Source organism: Monocercomonoides exilis (genome assembly GCF_001643675.1).
Source record: "Monocercomonoides exilis strain PA203 chromosome Unknown scaffold11-1913109, whole genome shotgun sequence".
Classification (NCBI taxonomy): Eukaryota; Preaxostyla; order Oxymonadida; family Polymastigidae; genus Monocercomonoides; species Monocercomonoides exilis.
Genome location: NW_027150556.1, coordinates 142,259 through 161,310, shown reverse-complemented (window position 1 = coordinate 161,310; position 19,052 = coordinate 142,259). Strand labels below are relative to the sequence as shown.

General features: G+C 39.6%; 1 protein-coding gene across 1 annotated transcript; it reads left to right on the top strand.

Annotated features, from left to right (window-relative positions):
* Positions 1–26: 26 nt before the first annotated feature.
* Positions 27–19,017, top strand: MONOS_5242 (putative inversin; the record flags this gene model as incomplete). The annotated part of the gene is made up of 4 exons (XM_067875372.1): positions 27–149; positions 305–596; positions 1,236–6,779; positions 7,404–19,017. The coding sequence occupies 4 exons, from the start codon at positions 27–29 to the stop codon at positions 18,296–18,298; spliced, it is 16,854 nt and encodes a 5,617-aa protein (XP_067731453.1). The 3' UTR covers positions 18,299–19,017.
* Positions 19,018–19,052: the final 35 nt, after the last annotated feature.

Sequence of the window (19,052 nt, the reverse complement as noted above, 5' to 3'; positions counted from 1 at the left end):
AGGTGAATGCAATTTTATTGGTAAAAATGTCAGAAATTCTTCGTGGAAAAGGCTCAATTGATCTTTTGCCTCCAGAAAAGTTTCATCAAAAGACATCTCGAACCATTGAAAGAGATAGAGAAAAACAAAAAGTGAAAAATGAAAACGAAGTTTGTTGTTCCTCTCTTTTGTTTTTAGAAAAGAAAAATATTAATTCTTTTAGTATTTAAAGAAACGCCTGCAAATGCAAAAGCCTACGATGGATTTTAAAAAATTGGAAAAGGATTGGAAGCAATCAGAAACAATTTGCAAACAAATTTGTAAGCATCCATTTTCTTTATCTTCACCAAAGAATAAAAAGCTAAATTCATCAAAAAGTTCTTTGGGATTGACTGAAAGAAAATCAAGTACTGGTGCTTCAGATGAAGCCACGAATCTACAAAAGGAAACTGAGGAAGATTTTATTGCAAAGAAAATCGAAAATCTTACACAGAATATTCAAAAAACGGACGCAAAAGAGAAAGATGAAGTGACGCCATCTGAACTTAAAGAAGAACGTCCAATATCAAAGTCAAGCTTTATAGAAGAGTCATTGGCGAAAGGAGTGGTTTTGCAAAGTTAGAAGAAAAGAGAAATTGTTTCGAGAAAGTTACAAAAATTTCGTATTTATTTTGTTTTATGCCGAGAATTGCATTTTAAAATGTTGAGGCATCCATCAATTGTATTATTATTGTAATGTGATTATTTTTGAATTTATTCATATGTTGTATAAATTTATATTTATATTTGCGTGAAATCATATGTTTTATCTATGTAATATTTTTATATTTTTAATTTTCAAAATGAGTGCGGTCTTTTTTTTTTATTTTTCGCAAATGAAAGTTTATTTGCTAATCTTAATTTTTGGAAATGATATTGTGTTTATTGCTTTTGTTTCATATGTGTTTATTGAAAGACTTGATCTAATTTCCAATAAAAATTTTTCTCTTTGAGAAACAGAATGGCGGCAAATCTCAATTTTCTTCCGCTTCCACTTCTTGGAGATATTCTTTCTCGATGCGGAATTTCATCTAGATTGCCGTTATCTCTTGTTTCTTCACGATTTCATTTGGCGCTTCAAAATTACACAACAATACTTGATTTTTCTCTTTTGAAACTTAATGAAGAAAAAACCTTTCGCCTATGCCGCCAAACTGAAAACATTCATTCGTTAAATCTTTCTCATAATATCCACTTGCATCTATCGAATTATTCAGAATCTTTTGACCATTTTTCAAAATTGACATCAATTTTTCTTGATGGACTCGAAGAAGTTGATGATGGAATAGCTGCAGAACTTATTTTACGAAACCCAAATCTTCAAACAGTTTCCTTAAATCTTTGTCCAATTGGAAACGGTTTAATCAAGATTCTCGGAAATCTTCAACATCTTCAGTCATTATCTCTTCGTCAAACAAACATCTCTTCTGCAGGATTTAGCATATTTAAAGGACCTATGTTTACTTCGCTGAAAATTTTAGATCTTTCGCTTCTTCGAAATTCATTGGATGATTCTGCAATCACTGCAATTTCTCAACATTGCAAGCAATTGACTTCATTAAAACTATATGGAGCTTCCGAACTAACAGACAAAGCAATATTTGATATAAGTCGCAATTTGATATGTTTAGAGGATCTGTCGTTGCGCGGATGTTCCAAAATTCGAGATTATTCAATAGTTCCATTATGTGTTCACTGCAGGAACATTAAAAAGCTCAATTTAATTGGTTGCACATCGCTAACAGACAATACACTGTTCTTTATTTGTGGACAGAAAAGCAAACTTTCGCGTTCATTGTTGGATCGAGTGAACAATGAATATTTGACTCATGGAAATTCATCTTTAAATGTGACACATCAGCTATCATCTTCTCCACCTCTTTCACCCCACTTGCCCCAGTTTCAGTGTGCAACGGCAGATGAACCCACAGAAAATATGTCTTCTCCGACATTATGTTCTTCTCCGGAGCAAGTTGGTTCTCATTCTATATCGTCTTCTGTGAATGGTAATTTTGGTTCAGCTTTATCAGAGCAAGATGCGCCGTTTGGATTGCTCAAGTTGAGAGAGTTGAAAATCGGATGGTGCACGCGAATGACCGCGAGGGGACTGTCGTCTGTTTGCGAGTGCCTTCCATTTCTCAGCACTTTGGACTTGCGCTGCCTGGATCTGACAGAAAATCTGAAAATGCAGTCATTCTCTGCATCAGCCTCTCCTCCACACGATGTGGAATCTCCAACACGACAGACACTCAGCGAGCCTGGCAGTGCTCATTTGGCCAGCCGCACGATGACTCCGCTGCCTCAGTCACCACCGCTTCCTTCTCCGGTGTGCACTCCTTCTTTGACGATGCTGCATCAGTCTTCATTGCTCACTTCAGCGTCAAGCGAAACTTCTTCTGCTTCTTCTTCTCCATCCTCTGTTGAATCTGTTTCTATTATTTCTTGCGATTTTACTGAACCAGAAATTATGGAATCACTTCAACTTTTTTCACCTGACCATCAATTGAATCTGACCTCTGTTAATCTCGCTTACTGCACCAGTGTCACAGACGATTTGATCATTCGTCTGGCTGCTGCCTGCGCTAATCTGCAGAAGCTGACTCTGAAAAGCTGCTCAGCGCTGACTGATGCCTCAATTGTGGCACTGGCATTGCGCTGTCCGCAGTTGGAGTCGCTTTCGCTCGAAGACTGCGAGCAGATTGGAGACGAGTCTATTCGAGCGCTGGCAAAACACTGCACACACTTGTCGAGACTGGAGATGTTTGGATGCGAGAAGCGAAACAAGGGGATTATGCTGCACAATGCTGCAGAAGAGAACAACACTTCTCTCATTCGCTTCTTTCTGGAGAATGGAATGTCAATCGATGCGCTGTCAACCGATGCAGATGGGGTGACTCCGCTGATGTGTGCGTGCATTGCCAACTCGCTCGATGCAGTCGATGAGATTCTGCTGCGAGGCGCGTGTGTCAGCATTGTTTCTGCACACAAATGGACAGCGCTGCAGTTGGCGTGCATTGCGGGGCATGCGCGTGTTGTGCACACTCTTCTGCTGCACGGCGCTGATCCCCACTCATCCGACGAAAGAGGCCTCACGCCGCTGATCTGTGCTGCACGAGGAGGTAGTTTGGGTGTTGTGCAGCTTCTGCTCGATGCTGGCTGCGACCCAAACAGCTGCACTTCGCTTTCCTTCAGCGCCCCGCTGCCACGTGGACTGACCATCAACCAGCCGAAGATCACGTCGTGGGCACAGCTCATCCAGAAACACACACAAACAGCCAGCATCTCATCCTCGCTGCATCTGGCATCAGCTTCCACTCCAACCGACTTGTCCATTTCGCCCTCATCTTCTCCTCTTCCGCATTCACATTCTTCTTCTCCTTCCTCTCCTTCTGCTGCAAACACAATTCATTCAGAGCATACATCACATTCGCCTTCCTCTCCTCCTCTTAATTCCTCTGGCACTTCATCTCTCCATCTTTCAGAACACCCTCATTCCAATCACAGCGAAGAAACCTCTTTTTCTCTGATTCCCATTTCAGACCATTCTCTTCGGCCGTCGCTGTCTCAGAGAACATCCACTTTTGCGCTGTCTGCTCATTTCACGCCTCTCATCGCAGCCATCCAGTCACTCTGCCTTCCTCTTGTTGCCCTCCTTTTCTCACACTCATTTCATGTTGACCCAATTCTCTCTGAATCATCTTCAAACAACAACAACAACAACAAAGCGTCTGATCCACCTCATTCTGGTTTTAATTCTTCTCTCAAATCTTCGTCTTCTCCTTCTTCATCAATGAATGCATCACCATCACCATCTTCTTCACCTCAATCATCAACTCCAAACGGATTAGTTCCATTCGCATTCTCTTCTGTTGTTGCATCGTCATCTTGCTATTTGAATGGCTCAACTGATTCATCTCGTCTCACTTCCAATCAGTCCTCCTCCTCCTCCTCTTCTTCTTCCTCTTCCTCTTCCTCTTCCTCTCGCACTCTTCATGGCAACACTCAGCCTTCTCCGCATGCCTCTTCTCAACAATCACTTCAGCAGCGACGCATTCAGAGCGATTTCAAACATTCAATCGTTACTCGCTCGTTCTTCCTGCCTTTCATTCCACTTGCAGCCCTTCTCTCTCAGCCTCTCTCCATCATCCTCAACTTGTCACAGCCTGAATCCCAGAGGCGATCTTCATTCAGTTCGTATTCCCTCTCCTCATTTTCCACAGCTCAGCTTCGTAGCAAGCCTCCACAACAATCAGCAACTCAAACACAGCCACGTTCTGTTCTGCCTCGTTCTGCCACAACAGCTGTGTCCTCCCCCTCAATCTATTCTTCTCAGCAAGCATCTTCTTCAGCTCGTTCTGTCTCTCCACAGCGACCTTCCCGTTCAATCCGATTTTCTCCGCCTCTTCCTCTTTCTCCGATGTCTTCGTATTCTCTCTTCTCCTCTCCTCCTCCACGCTCTTCACTTCAGTCCAAGCAGCTTCTCATTGACCCTCTTCTTTCCCTGCCTTTCTCTCCACAAAGCAGCCATCCATTGATAAGAGCATTGTCAACTGGTTCACTTTGTGTTGTGTCTTTGTTGCTGTTTGGAGGATACGACATTCCATCAGACATGGTCAACGATGCTGCTGCTGCGTTGCAGGCTGAAGAGCAAATCAAAACAACAAATGAAGAGACAGCTACAAAGGTTGAGGAGGAAAAGCATTTGCATCACGAGGAAGAAAAGGATGATACCATAAAAGTGACAAAGGAGATGAGAGATGAAGAAGAACAAGAAAGAATAGATGAAATAGATGGGTTGATATATTCTCGTGTGAGAAGCATGGACATTCGTATGATGTTGAAGGCTGAATGCATTGTGATGAATGCTCTTCGAACTTTTCCATCTGGCGATGCTTCAGACAACTCGAATGCCTGTTTGTCTCAGAAAGTGACTGACATTGTGACATCAGCAGAAGTCAGCGCAGACTCACACATCATTCCTTCTGTGATTGTCAGCTGCAACAACATCAGAAAAGCGACGCGTCTGTTTCTGCAGAGCAAACCTCTTCCAAATGCGAGTGCTGTTGCGTTGATGGCTACGCTCCCGTCGGCTGTGCTGAATGCTGTGCTGAGCTGCCCAGCAGTGCAGAAGAAAATATCAGAAGACCATTCGCTCATTGAAGATCTGATGAAAGTGCCAATTTATGTGGATGGACAAAATGACTTGAAAAATAACAACACAAAAGAAGAGAGTGATGAAACAAAAGGAAAGAATGACGAGGAAGAAGTCGATGAAGATTCAGTTGAATGGGCTGGATATTACAGCGACGAAGATGCATTTTCTGATCCTCTATCAGCTGAAGCTGCCATTATTTCGTCATCTCTTCCTGTCACTTCCAGTTCAGCCTCTTCTCTTTTTGCTCTTCCCACAAAAAGACCCATTTCTGTGTATCAACATGTGTTTGCTGTGTTTCATGTGCTGCGGCTGTTGAGGTCGGGTGGAGACCAATTCAGAATTGGAGAGGCAATTTGTGAAAGCGAAGGGATTGAGCATTTGATGTGTGTAATGGAAGAATGGGGAAACAAGGCAATGGCAGAAGTGATGGAAACGAGGAAAGCAAAAGAAAAGCAAGAAAATCATAGGACAATTGAAGAATCGGAAGATAACGATGCTTTGTTGGAGAAGAAAGATACAACTTCATCAAATCATCCTGAAAATTATACTGAATCGGAAAAATTAAAACTTGAACAAAATGAGCAATGTTTAAATAATGAATATTTAGATACCTCATCTTCGCCTTCTTCTCGACCTTCTCAATATTCTCATTCAAAATCCTCCTTTTCATTGTTCTGTCTTCCCTCTCTATCTGAAGCTGCTCTGTTCTTCTCAGAAATTCTGAAGGACGAGAACCAAAGTGCAGAGTGGAAGCAGCTGCTGATTGAGAGGCAGAAGTTGCGGGAAGAAGACGACGAAGAGGCAGCGATGATTCTGATGCGGACGATGGCTGCAAAAGGCGGCGTGGAGCGAATCCGCGCGAAGGAAGACGTGAATGCACTGGGGCAGATGTTTGAGGTGGATCCGTCTCTGTTTGTGCGGATGGGAATGGTGATGATGAAAGTGGCTGAGTATTTGGCTGTGAAGAAAGTGTTCATGGAAGATGGGGAAGACAATACCGATGGCAAAAGAGAGAGATTGATGAAGCATTTCGAACTTTTCTTGCCAGATAAAATTGATTGTTCATTGAAAGACAGTCAGAATAACTCATCAAAGATGGCGAAGCAAATTGGCAAAGAAAATGAAACTGCTCACTCTTCCGACGATTCATTTGATGAAAAGCATTGCAGTTCATCAGATTGCTCGAATTCATCTCAAAAAGCATCACTTTTGCTGCTTCAAAGATTCGTTCCATTTCTGAGCTCTGGTCTTGATGTTGTGTTGAATACAAGCAATCCAGCATCACAAATTGTGCTTCGTTCTCTTCCGCTCATTCTTCATTCACTCGATTTTGTGAAGCAGCTTCCGATGTTTTTGGATGGCACGAGAAGAATTGCATCGCAATTGATCTCAACAGAATTGCTTCTCCCAAAACAGAATGAAACTGTTTCTTCTTTGTCTTCCACTTCTTCCTCTTCTGCTTTTGATGATAATCCACTTTCTCCTTTTTCTTCTGATACTCTCAATATCCCTTCAAGCACAAATATATTCCCCACTTTTATTCCTCCTCAGCTTTCTCAGAGCATCAAGTGCATCACTCCATCGACATTTACATCCATCAAAAGTTGTCTGAGCAGCTGCTTTTCGATCAATCTTAGCAATTCTTTCATTCCACAGTTTGACATCACTCAATCTTCCCTTCCATCGCTGCACATTTTTGCTATGTTGGATACAGCTTCATTGCATGACTATCAAATCTCAAGCAATTTGCAAAACTTTCAGTGGGACGAATGTTCATTTGAACCAAAACAATCATATTCTCTGCTTTCTCCTCATTCTGCTCAATCTTCTGAGGTTGTTCCTTTTGCTTCTGCAGTTCCACAATCACAAACAACTTCTACAACTGTTCAAAGCAATTCATGTAAACACTGTGAATGCTTATCATTTTCTCCTTTTTCTGTGTTGTCTTCATTAAACCTGACTCATCTTTCTCTGAAAGGATGTTCACTCAACCATTTGCCAAGTGCTATATTCCATTCCTCTTCTTCATTTTCCAGCGGCATTTCACACACATTGGAGTATCTTGATTTGTCAAACAATTCTTTGACTCAACTTCCTCTTCAGTTATCTTTGTTGCGCAATCTTAAGTTTTTAAACATTTCTGGAAACACTTTCATAACCTTATCACCACAACTTCTGCACAAACTCACTTCTCTTTCTTTATTTTTGTCTTCTCCAACTTTGCTTTCAGCCCATTCTGGTTCTTCATCTCAGTCTAATGTGAGTTCATCTTTATTTTCGTCTTCTTTGTTTTCATCTTCTCCTTCTTCCCGTGGCCTTTCTGCTGTTTCTCGCTGCACAGACTTTTCTCCTTATTCGCTTATCAACTCAGAAATCTCGTTGATCAAAGACAGAATGAATGCCAAAGCACAGAAAGATCAAATTGACTCAGAAGTCAGCCATGTCATCAAACAGACAAAACAGATCGAGTCACTCACAATGAAAATGGAGCATCTGAGAAAGAGAAAAGAAATGAAAAATCAGGATGCATTGCCTTCATCTGCTTCTACAAGTCCATCAAATGCTTTGAAAACAGGAACATCAACATTTGTTTCCTCAACTTTGCCTTCACCTTCAAAGACGAAGACAACTTCAACAACAACAAAGAAGTCTCAGTCGTCAGGCAACACACTTCCTGCTCCATCCAAACAGATTTCTCCTGTTTATTCACCGTCTCCTCAGCAAAAGAAGCAAAACAGTCGAGAAACGACTAGAAGCGACAAAAAGTCTTCTTCTTCTGTTCAACTTGCACACTCCAGCTTTCTGGACACTTCGCCTCCTTCTTTCGTTTCTTCTCCTTTCAGCATCAAATCTCCGTTCACTCTGAAGTACCTTCCGCCTCTTTTGTATCCTCCTCTGCCTCAGCACAGCTCTTTCCCATCTGATCCTCCATTTGCGCATGTTATATCGCCTGCTCTTTACTCATTCTCTCTTCCTCGCTCTTTCACTTCTGCCATCCGCTTGATATCCCATCGGAACATATCGTCTTCGCTTCCGCCTCCTCCTGAATTAACTTCTGCTTCGTCTCGTTCTCTTTCTTCGTCTTCTTCTTCTGTGAGTAACCTTCTTATTTATCAGCCAACCGGCGAAGTTCTTTTCTCACCACAGCTATTTATGAATGCTCCGAAAATATCTGAAAACTCTCGATCGTCTTCGTCTGCATCTTCATCATCATCTTCTTCTTCCACTTCTGCCTCAACACCCTTGATAGCTTCAAATAGTTTTGTCTCGCTCCTGCAAAAGCTGAGAACGCCTCCTTCTTTTATTCTTCGAGCAGAGCAGAAATCAGCATTTGACAGTTATATTTCGTCACTCACTGTTCAACTGCAAAAAATGACTGAAAAGTCATCGCATTGGAAGATGTTAGAATCAGCTGATTGTTCTGAATGGGAAAAGAGAAGAACTTCAAAATCAACAAAGCATTCAACTTTTTCTAATGAAAAAACTGAATTCGAAAATCCAAAAGATAAAGGAAACGAAAAGGAAGAAAGTGAATCACTTGCCATTCAGAGCACTTCTGCTGCGGTGAAGAAGAAAGACGAGCCATTGTCTGATGCCATTGACAATCCGCTCCCGATCACTCCTTTTCCGCTCTCATTTTTGCGCATCCTTGCCATTTCAAACGAAGGCTCCAGCTGCAGCACAGAAACAGCTGAAACACCTCCATTTTCTCGTTACCCTTCTCAACTTTCTTCGGTTCTGTTCAACGAAATGTCGCATTCTTCATTCAACGAAGCTTTCTCCCACATCGCCCCAACCAAAAACAGCAATTCACTTTCTTCTCAAAGCAACTCCAAGGAAAATGCTTCAATCGATCATTTTTCCTCTCCTGTGCATCCATCTTCTGCTGAATCGTTTATTTTATTTGACACTCCGCTAAAAGGGCAGCACACTCAGCTGCTTCACCTCTCCCCTTCATCCACACTCACAAGGCTGTTCTGGCTTTGCCTCTCATTTCGCTCGTTTCTCCACTCAGATTCACAACAACCATCTTCTTTGCCTGCGATTGTGACTTTTCCAACGCCAATCCTTCTGTCATTCTCGCTGCCTCTTCAAGCAATCTCTTTTGCGTTCTCCTGTTCTTCTTCAGCATCTGCTCTTTCTCAAACAGTTCTGCCTTCTTCTTTCGTAAATGCTTTGTATTCCACTCTGAATGACTTGAACTTCATCGCACGCAGTTTTCGCTTACGATTCATTGTGTACACCGTCATCAACACTTTTATCGATCCAGCTGTTTTGGCTGAGGCTTCTGTTGATGATCTTGTCATTCCCGCAAAGAAGAATGTGCCAATCCAGCAACTTCGCCAAAAAGTTGCTAAAAAACTGAACAAAAAACGGAACGAAGCTCTTTTGAAAGAAGCTCTTCGTTCTTCGCCTCTTCAAAAGGCTGCTGAACCAAGTGAATATGCAACTTTAGCATCACTTGCCCAGCAGTCAATTAATTTATCAGCTGTTAAGGATTATAAGGAATTGAGCAATGACAAGGATTTAAGTTCAAATAAAAATGCTGAAAACGAAAAAAGCATCATTGAAAAAGATCAGAAAAATGCTTGTAATAATAAAAGTAGTCTTTCTGAGACAAAATCTGAGAAAGAAGATTCATTTTTGACTTCGGCTGCCAAATCATTTTGGGTTTCTTCAGTATCTTCAGTCAAATCATCAAAAACATCCAAAAACAGAGCTGTTTCTATCTATTCATTGAAAGAACCACAAAGCGATGATTCTGAGAACTCAGAGGAAATCGATGGTGTGGATGGAGCAGATGATGACGGATCAGTGTCATCATTGAGCATTGATGATATTGATGATTATGTGCAAGAGGCATATAAAGAACAAGAGAAAGGAAGTGTATTGGACTATCGAAATATGAGAAATGAAGATGAGGGATATGAAGAAAGCAAAGAGGAAGAGGTGGATGCTGCAATCAATGAAAGCGAAAGTTCTTCAAACAGAAAAGAATCAAAAATTTGGAGTGATAAATCAATCAAAGGATCTGAAAAACGTTCAGAATTAGAGGAGATAAAGCAATGTTCAAGGACAACTCCATCAAGTTCAAACACAACGAGAAAAACATTGGGAATGAAAATTGAGCTTCAAGATTATGATGAAAATGAAGAAGAATATGAAGAAGGAAGTGAATATGATTTTGAATATGAAGAAGAGGAAGATTCTGAAGAGGTAGAAGTTAAAGCAGATGAAATATTGGTATCTCTATCAACCACAAAAAATCGCTCTGATTCAGCAAAAATTCCATCTCCGAAACCTCCTTTCAAACCTGTTCAAAAGCCAGTGGCTCCATCCCCATTGTTTTTGTCTGATTCTTGCAAGCCACAAAATCATATGCTTTCAAAAAGAAGCGAAGACAAAGCTAATCAAAAGAATATAAGCAAAGAAGAAAAGATCAAGGCTTCGATTGGAGAACAAGTGGCACAGCTGACTGATGCAGTTGTTGAGTGTTTAGCTCGATTTACTCGAACAATGTGCAACGAAGGTGAATTGATGCTGTTTCATTCAAATGGAAGTGAAAACTTATCAGAACAGCAACAGCAGACGTTGCAAAAAGTTTTGGCAGATGAAGAAGTGGAAAAGAGCAAATGTTATTCATCTTTGTCACAATCTGCATCTGACAATACTTCTTTGAAAGCAGATTCGAAGAACGTTAATTGCGTAAATAATACAGATTGCAAAAATAATAACCTGACTGAAGATAATGACCAATTCTTCGACTTTTTTGACTCATCTTCATTTTCTCCACTCAAAATGAGCGTTGAAGAATTGCACGATCTGAATGGATTGTCTCCAATCACGTCTGCCTCTGCTGTGTCTCAACTTCACGGCCTTCCACCTTCTGAAGTGCTGAAATGCTCTTCTGTTTCTGGAATGAATCAAAAGACCAGTCTTATTAGTGTTCCTTCAACTTCTTTGTTGGACAACCAATCATTGCTTCCCTTCGACCCATCTTTCTCTCTCATGTCTTCACCAGACACTCTGCGTTCACAGGGCACGGTATCATCAAGAAAACAGCAATCGGCATTGCAACAGCAGAATCAGCAAAGAACCGACACTTTTTCGCCAAATGCTTTGGAATCAACACACACTCCATTTTTGCGGAAGGAAACTCAAAAACATCATTTAGAATCTGATGCACCATCCACAGTGCAAAAAGCAGACTCAAAAAGTAAAATCAAGTCTCATTTACATCGACATTCAATTGGTTCAATCACCACAGAATCACTCTTGCCTTCTTTATCAACAACTTTTCTATTTCGCAACGTTGCTCTACCTCTTGTTGATCTTTCTTCATCTTTGAATCCACATTTGTTTGTGCATCATGCAAGTATGTGCCAAGCAATTGACAAGCGGTGCAACACTATCGCAAAAGATAGAAAAGAAAGCATAGCAAAGCACTTATTATCAGAGCAGAGATTAGTCAAGCTGGCAAATTGCCCTCCTCTCTTTCAAGGTTTCTTTGCAGGAACAAATGTGTCTCATTCTTTTTACGGCTTTCCTTCAACTGAGTTACACAAAGAAGAGCAGAAACTCAGCCACTCACATAAGAATCAAAGACCAATTGCTTGTTCCGAAGGCTTTCTTCAATTTGTTGCAGGTCCACCACCTCTTCTGATAACTCACGATGCTTACGATTCGATGTCTAAACAAGTCCATATAGTCGAGTCATCATCTTCGCCGTCTTCTTCAGATATTTTGGATGCAGAAACAGAAATAAAGAATAACTTGGGACTTCAACTTGTCTCAATGTTTGATGACTTCAGCGAGAAGCAGGTAACTCTTTCTGGCAGCCTCACAAAGGGACGCAGCCAACAAAGCAGCAATGAATATCCACCGCTTCCTCAAATGGCCTTTTTGACGCCAGGCGCTGGCTTGTCACCATCATCTAGCTTTTTGTGCTCTGAAAAAGAACAAAATAGCTTCCATCATCCGTTTTGGTTTGTGATCCATACAAAAAAGATTGGACCAACGTTGTTGCCATCAGATGCATCAACACCAACTCCTTTTCATATGCGAGATGCAACGCTTCCTGCAACGCATCAACGTTCTGCACAAATTCAATCATCATCTTCTTCTTCTGCAACTTCATCCTCAAAGTCACAGCTTTTCGGTGCTCTTCCTCTTTTATCATCGCTCAGACGGATTCTTTCTTCTTTTTCAATTCTTGCTACTTCACAGTTTATTCAGTCTTCTCATCTTTCTTTGTGGAATGAGTTTTGGATGAAATCTCATTTGCCAAATTCAAACGATTCAAAGACAAATACATTCGGAGACAGCAATGAAAACGAAGAAGAGCATCTGCTGCACACTGGAGAGATGAAGCAAATTGTTGAATTATGTTTGTCTCAGAAGAAAGAAAAATCTGCCATTGCAGTCAATGCACGAACTCATTTCCTACCATTGCTGTTGAGAGCAGGACAAATTTGCTTTGAAAGAAAAGCACTGGAAAATGATGCACTTGCCATTGGATTGAATGGAAAGGACTTATTCTCTTTCTTGAAAATCATGCAGAGATGGGGTATATTCATGCGATTACCATGCTACTCGTTGATGCGGAAAAATGAAACTGACGATAGAGAAACAATCTTAGCTACTTGCCATGACAATGAAACACAACAAGATATGAACTCTAATTCTTGTTCACCTTCTTCTTTTATTCTCCCATTATATAGAAATAACGATTCCCTTATTATGTCAGATGCTCTTTGGGTCTATTCGGTGCTAACAACCTTCGATGCATCATGCAACGTTCCAGCTGTTTCTCAGCAGCGTTCTCGTCGCCATTCAGGCAAACGAAGCAATCAAGAAAATCACTCTCTTCAGCAATCGCGAAATCTTGCAGCTTCTTCATTTGCCACTTCTATAGCATTAAATGATTCAAATGTTAATCCATGTCTTTCTCTTATATGCACAGGAACTTCATTGTCAAAGCGACAATCAGCTGTTATGACTTCTTTGATGTGCTTGAAGCAGTTTGTTGAATGCCGAATTTTTGGGAAAGTTAAATGGATTGATCCATTGGAAGCACAAGAAGAAAAGAAGAAACAAATATCAATTTCAAATGTGGATCAAGAACCAACAGAGCGTTCTTATGTATCGTCTCAATTTTGTGCAACAACTCATGTTCCGTCTATTTCTTCATTCAATTTACCTGCCTTCTCACTTTCTCCATCAACTATGCATCTTTGGATGAATGTCCATCTTGGAATTAAGCCAACTGGTGTGGAATACAACAATTTGTGGCCATCATTAAAACTTTCTCCAATTGAATGGCGTTGTAAATCATCCAACAGAAATCTTTCATCAACTCTTGATAGTTCTCTTTCTTCGTTTAATGCACCACAAAACACAAATCCATCTTCATCTGAATTGTTAAAATCGGATTCTTTGAGTGATCTTTCTTTTTCTCTTGGAATCGCACAGCATATTCGACTGTTTGTAACTTCTGCAAATGTTTCTGCTCTTGTCTCAATTCTCCTTCCATCTCTTACATCTTTTGTGAGAATCACCGAAGAGCAGCTAAATAACAGCACAAAAGAGCATCAAGATTCACTTTGTTCCAACAGTGATTTGGATACTGGAAGCAAAAGCTGCCCATCTCAGTCAGTTGATCATCCAACTCATTCGTCCAACTTTCCTGTTGCTTCTTTTATTGTTCCTTGGACATCTTCAGCAGAAAAGAAGTTTGATAGCTGTGGCGTTATTGGAGGATTCAAGACGTTTGCAGAGGTTTTGCTTCCTTCTCAATTAGAAATGCTTTTAGGTGAACATTGCGAGAAATTAGCAATTGAGTCTATTCAAAAGAAGAAAGAAAAGAAAGCTATGAAACAGGAAAAGAAATTGAAGAAAAAAGAAAAAGAAAAAGAAAAGAAGAAAAAGAAAGATAAGGATAAAGATAAAGAAAAGAAGAAAAAGAAGAAATGGAACATATTTGGGAATGAACAAAAGGAGCACATTGATTCTTTGATTTCTACATCTTTACCTCAAGAATCATCTTTGACAGAAGAAGAAAAGGATTATATTAGATATTTCCCAACTGCAGATAAAATGCTTGAAATTGTGAAGGGAAATATTTGCAATTTTGAATCATTTTGTGCTCCTGAATCAACAAAGAGAAAGATGACACATCTTTCTTCAGTGAATCGCAACGACAGTTCACTTCGCAAGTCTTTCACAGACAGTGAAGCGAACTCAGCCACTCAAATCGATCATTCAAAAGCAATAGATTGTGTTAGGCCTTCAGTATTAACATCATCTGACTCAGAAATGAAGAAGAAGGCTTTTGAAGTAACAACTCCTTCGACAATATTTCAGTCGCTTTGCCTTCATCACGATCTCACATTTCTTATTGAAACTGGGCCAAATGGTCGCAATTCATCAAAACCAGATTCAGCAACAAGCTGGGTGAAGGTTGTAGTCGCATCACACAATCCACATTTGGGAAAAATGTTGTTTATCGTTCTTTGCAACTCTGTTAGAAGGATGATACAAACAATGACTAGTTCTTGTTATGGAGGTGGAAATATATCTGAATATTCAGTCGTTGAGAGCCTTCCTCCGCTTCATATTCCTGCAAAGAAAAAAGAAGATGAATTCAAAAATCTCAATAAATCTGATGTATTAGATTCAATAACTTGCTCAGCATTTGTTCCTATTCACTCTCAAATTGTTTCTAAAGATGAAGAAAAGAAGATTTGCGATTTAATGAAACTATGTCAGTCTTCAAAGCATTGTGATTCATTTGCCGAGCATTCACGTTTCGTTGAGGATGTTGTTTCTGATTCATCTTCATTTTCTTTCAAGCACAGCCAGGACGATTGGGAAGCGTGTCATTTTATGATTAACACTCAAATATCTTCCATTATGAAATATTCCTCACGTGAGTACTTCAACGACATATCCACTTCCGTTGCAGCTGCTCCTCCTGTTGATGTGATGCGGTTTGTGAGAGAAAAATGTGAATCGGCACTTCTTAGAAATGAAGATGAGAGTTCAACTTCTGAAGAAGACGAAGGAATGATAACTGATGGCCATGAAGATTTAGCAGCTGAAAATATTAAGGAAGATGTGCTCAAACAAGCTGAAAATGCAGCTTGCAAAGGAAGAAAAGGCGATGGCAAATTTGATGCGAATGATGAAGAATATCTAAAACAACTGCTCTTCTGCACTGTCCCAGAATTGTCTCCTCCAATCACATATGAATCCTTTATTGATCTTTCTGCCCTTCTTTCCTGGTGGAAATTGTTTGACGCATCATTTGTCTGTTCAAACAGCAAGCGAATCAAGCATCAAACAAAAAGACACAGAACAACATCTGAAAAGCGAGTGAATGTAGAATTAAATCGAAGTTCGTCTGTTAGAAAAGCGATAAAGTCTGTGGAAGAGTCAGAGTCAGAAACAGATCTATCTGTTTCAATTTCTCAGCCGAGTGCTCTCAAGCCTGTCTCTACTTCAATGTCTTTGCCTCCACTCCTCACACCTCTGCAGGACGTTGAACTCTCTCAAAATCCACTTAGTGTGATTACTTCCTCTGCACCAAATGAAAGCGAGATGCCCATAAATGTTCCATCTTCATATAATTTGTTTTCGATTGGCAGATCATCCGTTTCCAGGTCATCTTCATCGTATTTGAATTCTTTCTTTTCTTCTTTCGTAAAATGGTTTTCAGGTGAGTTTTATAACTTCTCATTGTTTCAGTCACCTTCAAATGCATTTGAATTGAAAGAAGTACTGACCCCATTGTTGATCATTCACAGCTCTGTTAAAATCAAATCACAAAGTGAGTCAAGCCTTTCGACTCAATTTCCTTCAAGCTCTGTTGAAAATTGTTTCGAATATAACAGTAAAAATGTTGAAGAAGATCAAGAAGGATTGTTTCATCAAGCTCAACTCTCTGCAGATGTGCCTCATTCTCTGTCAATCAGCTCTGCAGATTTTTCGCAATCTTCATCGAACTCTGGTTGTGATAAATCATCCTCTTCCTGTTTTCTTTCTCACTTTTTGTCGCTTTTGACGCGTCGGATTGATTTAACAGCCATCTCAACTCCCCCTTGGTCATCTTCTTTCGATGTTATAACATTAAAAGATTTTCTGATGGCTTCATATTTGCAGTCAATGATCAGCCATCCGTGTATTGTTCGTTGCCACAAATTGTGCGTTATTCCTTCTGTTGTAATGAAAATGTCTCCATCTTTAATTTCTTGTCAATCACTGGTTTCTTCTTTGACACAGATGAGAAGAACGAAAACTTCAAATATTAAGAAATGGTATTTAACAGCAACTCGAGATGTAATGCTTCAGCATCAGCCAATTGCACAAATGGTTCTTCCCCATCCACTTGCTCATTCTTCATCTGTCCTTCCTCGTGTGCTGCCTTCCTCTTCCGCCTTTCCATCTCTGAGCAAAGGAACATCAAAGGAATTGCAAAATGAATTGAACTCTCAAAGCAAACAACCTCAGAACTCTCCAACATCTCTTTTTGATTTTGTTGATGATGAGAAAAAGATTCACTCATTCTTTGGGGAAGAGTATCTCTGCCCTCTTATTTCTCCGATAGTTATTATAAAAATAGCTTTTGATTTGTGTGCAGCACTCTTGCATTTGCACTACAGATGCACTCCTCGAATAGTCCATCACTCCATCACAGCATCAACTGTGTTCTTTACAAGTGATCCACTCACTTATGATGTTTCTTCTCTTTCTTCTAATTTGTTCAAGCCTCTGGCACAGCTTGGCGGATTCTATAGAGCAATTCCACTTGTGAAGTTTGCAGGCATCCCACTCTCGCCATTTCGTTCGAATGTGTGTGAGGATAGAGCAAATTTGACTGCAAGTCCGAATAAGATTCTTTCTCCTGACGCTTATCTGAATTCTCTGACTCCAACAAAGATTTTGTCATCTGCTGCATCTCCTCATTTGCAAGCTAATGATGCATCTTCACTTATTTCTGGAAAGCACTCGCCTTCTCTTTCTCTTCCATCATTTGATGAAATTCCTAATTCTTCTCTTCTTGGGAAATGCAAGCAGCAGCAGTATGGACATTCTGCTGAGCCACCATTGCAAGACTTGCGTTCCCCTTCTTCTTCGCCTGTTTTTGGAAATCATTCGAACTCGCATTCGAGTGCTTCTCCTCGTATTGACGATTCTTTCGATAAAACACTTCCAAAAGCATCAATATTTGTGCGATCTAATCCTTCTGGGATGAAGGAGTCGATTATGAACAGCGTATTCGATGAAGATACAAGACAGTTAATTGCACTGATAGATGAGCTGTTTGCTGCATCTCTTCCGTATTCATTGTCTATTTGTCTCTCTCTTATCTCATCTGCAAAGATGGCTACAACAAAACCTCTTCTATCGTTCCTTAATTTTCTGCAATATCCTACCAAAAGTGATTCATATGAATGCAATTCACAAGACATTGAAAATGATGTGGAGTTAATTGACGATGATAGTGAAGGAGCACATCTCGATCAAAAGAAGCAAAATAAAAGAAAGGATTCAGATATTTTCAAAATGGATAATGAATTCGATGCTTTTGAAGATATTCCGTTTGCGGAATCTTCAACTTTTTCCGAAGAAATTGTCTCTTCCACTGAATTTGAAGGAACCATTTCTCGTCAACAGTCGCCAACAACTGAATCTTCATTAAGCGATGCACAATTTACTCTTGTTGAAAATGAGAATGAAGTAAAAGATGAAATTCCACCACTTGCACAATCCAATGGATCATCAGCTGAGTCAGATGTGACATTACATTCATTCCATCAGCAATCACCTTCACGAGATCAATCGTCTTCTCCTCAATCTTCATCGTCAATTCCTCCTTCTTCAAGAAAACTCAAGGCAACAAGTCGAATGCCTACATTCAGCTTACCGTCTCCGTCTTTTCATTCTGATTTATCCTCACTTGAGTCACCTGTTCCTTCCGTTCTTCCTCCTCTTTTGATAGCATCTTCATGTGTGACAAAACAAAGAAATACCCCTTCTCAAATTAACCAAACAACACTCACTCTTCCAGTTCTATATAAAGCACTTTTCAATACCCTTGTATCATTTATTACTCAGCACTCTTGAATTTTTCATGTTTTCCCCAATCTTTTCAATCTTTTGCTGGTTAATGTTTGTTTTCAATAAGTATCCTTGAAAGTTTTCGTTGACTTTTCTTTTGAGCAATTTTGTGAAATATACCTTTTTTTTAATTTGAATTTGAGAATTTTTTGTTGTTTATTGATTGGTTTGTGTTTGCGAAGTTCTGCGAAAAATTATAATTCCTCCATATGCAAGCATATTTTCAGCTTTTCTGTTTTCGGATATGAACTATCAATTATAGAAACAATGAATCAATGCTTATGTTATGATCTATTTTGAGTATTCTGAAATTTTGATTATTGTTGAATAATTTTCGTTGCTCATTGATTCATCAACATTATTCATTTGCAGAAAGAGATTAACAAAAAAAATATGTTATTTTTTATTAAAAAAAAAGTGAAAAAGAGTTAATTCATACTTTCCCCACCAAATGCATTGAGAACAATTGAGAACAAAAAAAATATGAAGTTTAGTGTCAACTTTTTTATGGGACTTTTTCCCTTATTGGCACTTTTTTTGTTTTTGACTGCCAACTTTCTACAAACGTTGATTGACTTTTTTTCACTTTTATTCAATGTTCTAACAACTTTTTAACAATTCATTACTAGTTTGTTTTATTATTTTTGTTTGTTTCTCACTGAGTTATAGCGTCTTTTTATATTTTTAAAAGTCACTTTTCACAATGAACCAAGATTTACAAAAAAATGTGAAATACAGTTTCATAAACTGTAAACATTTA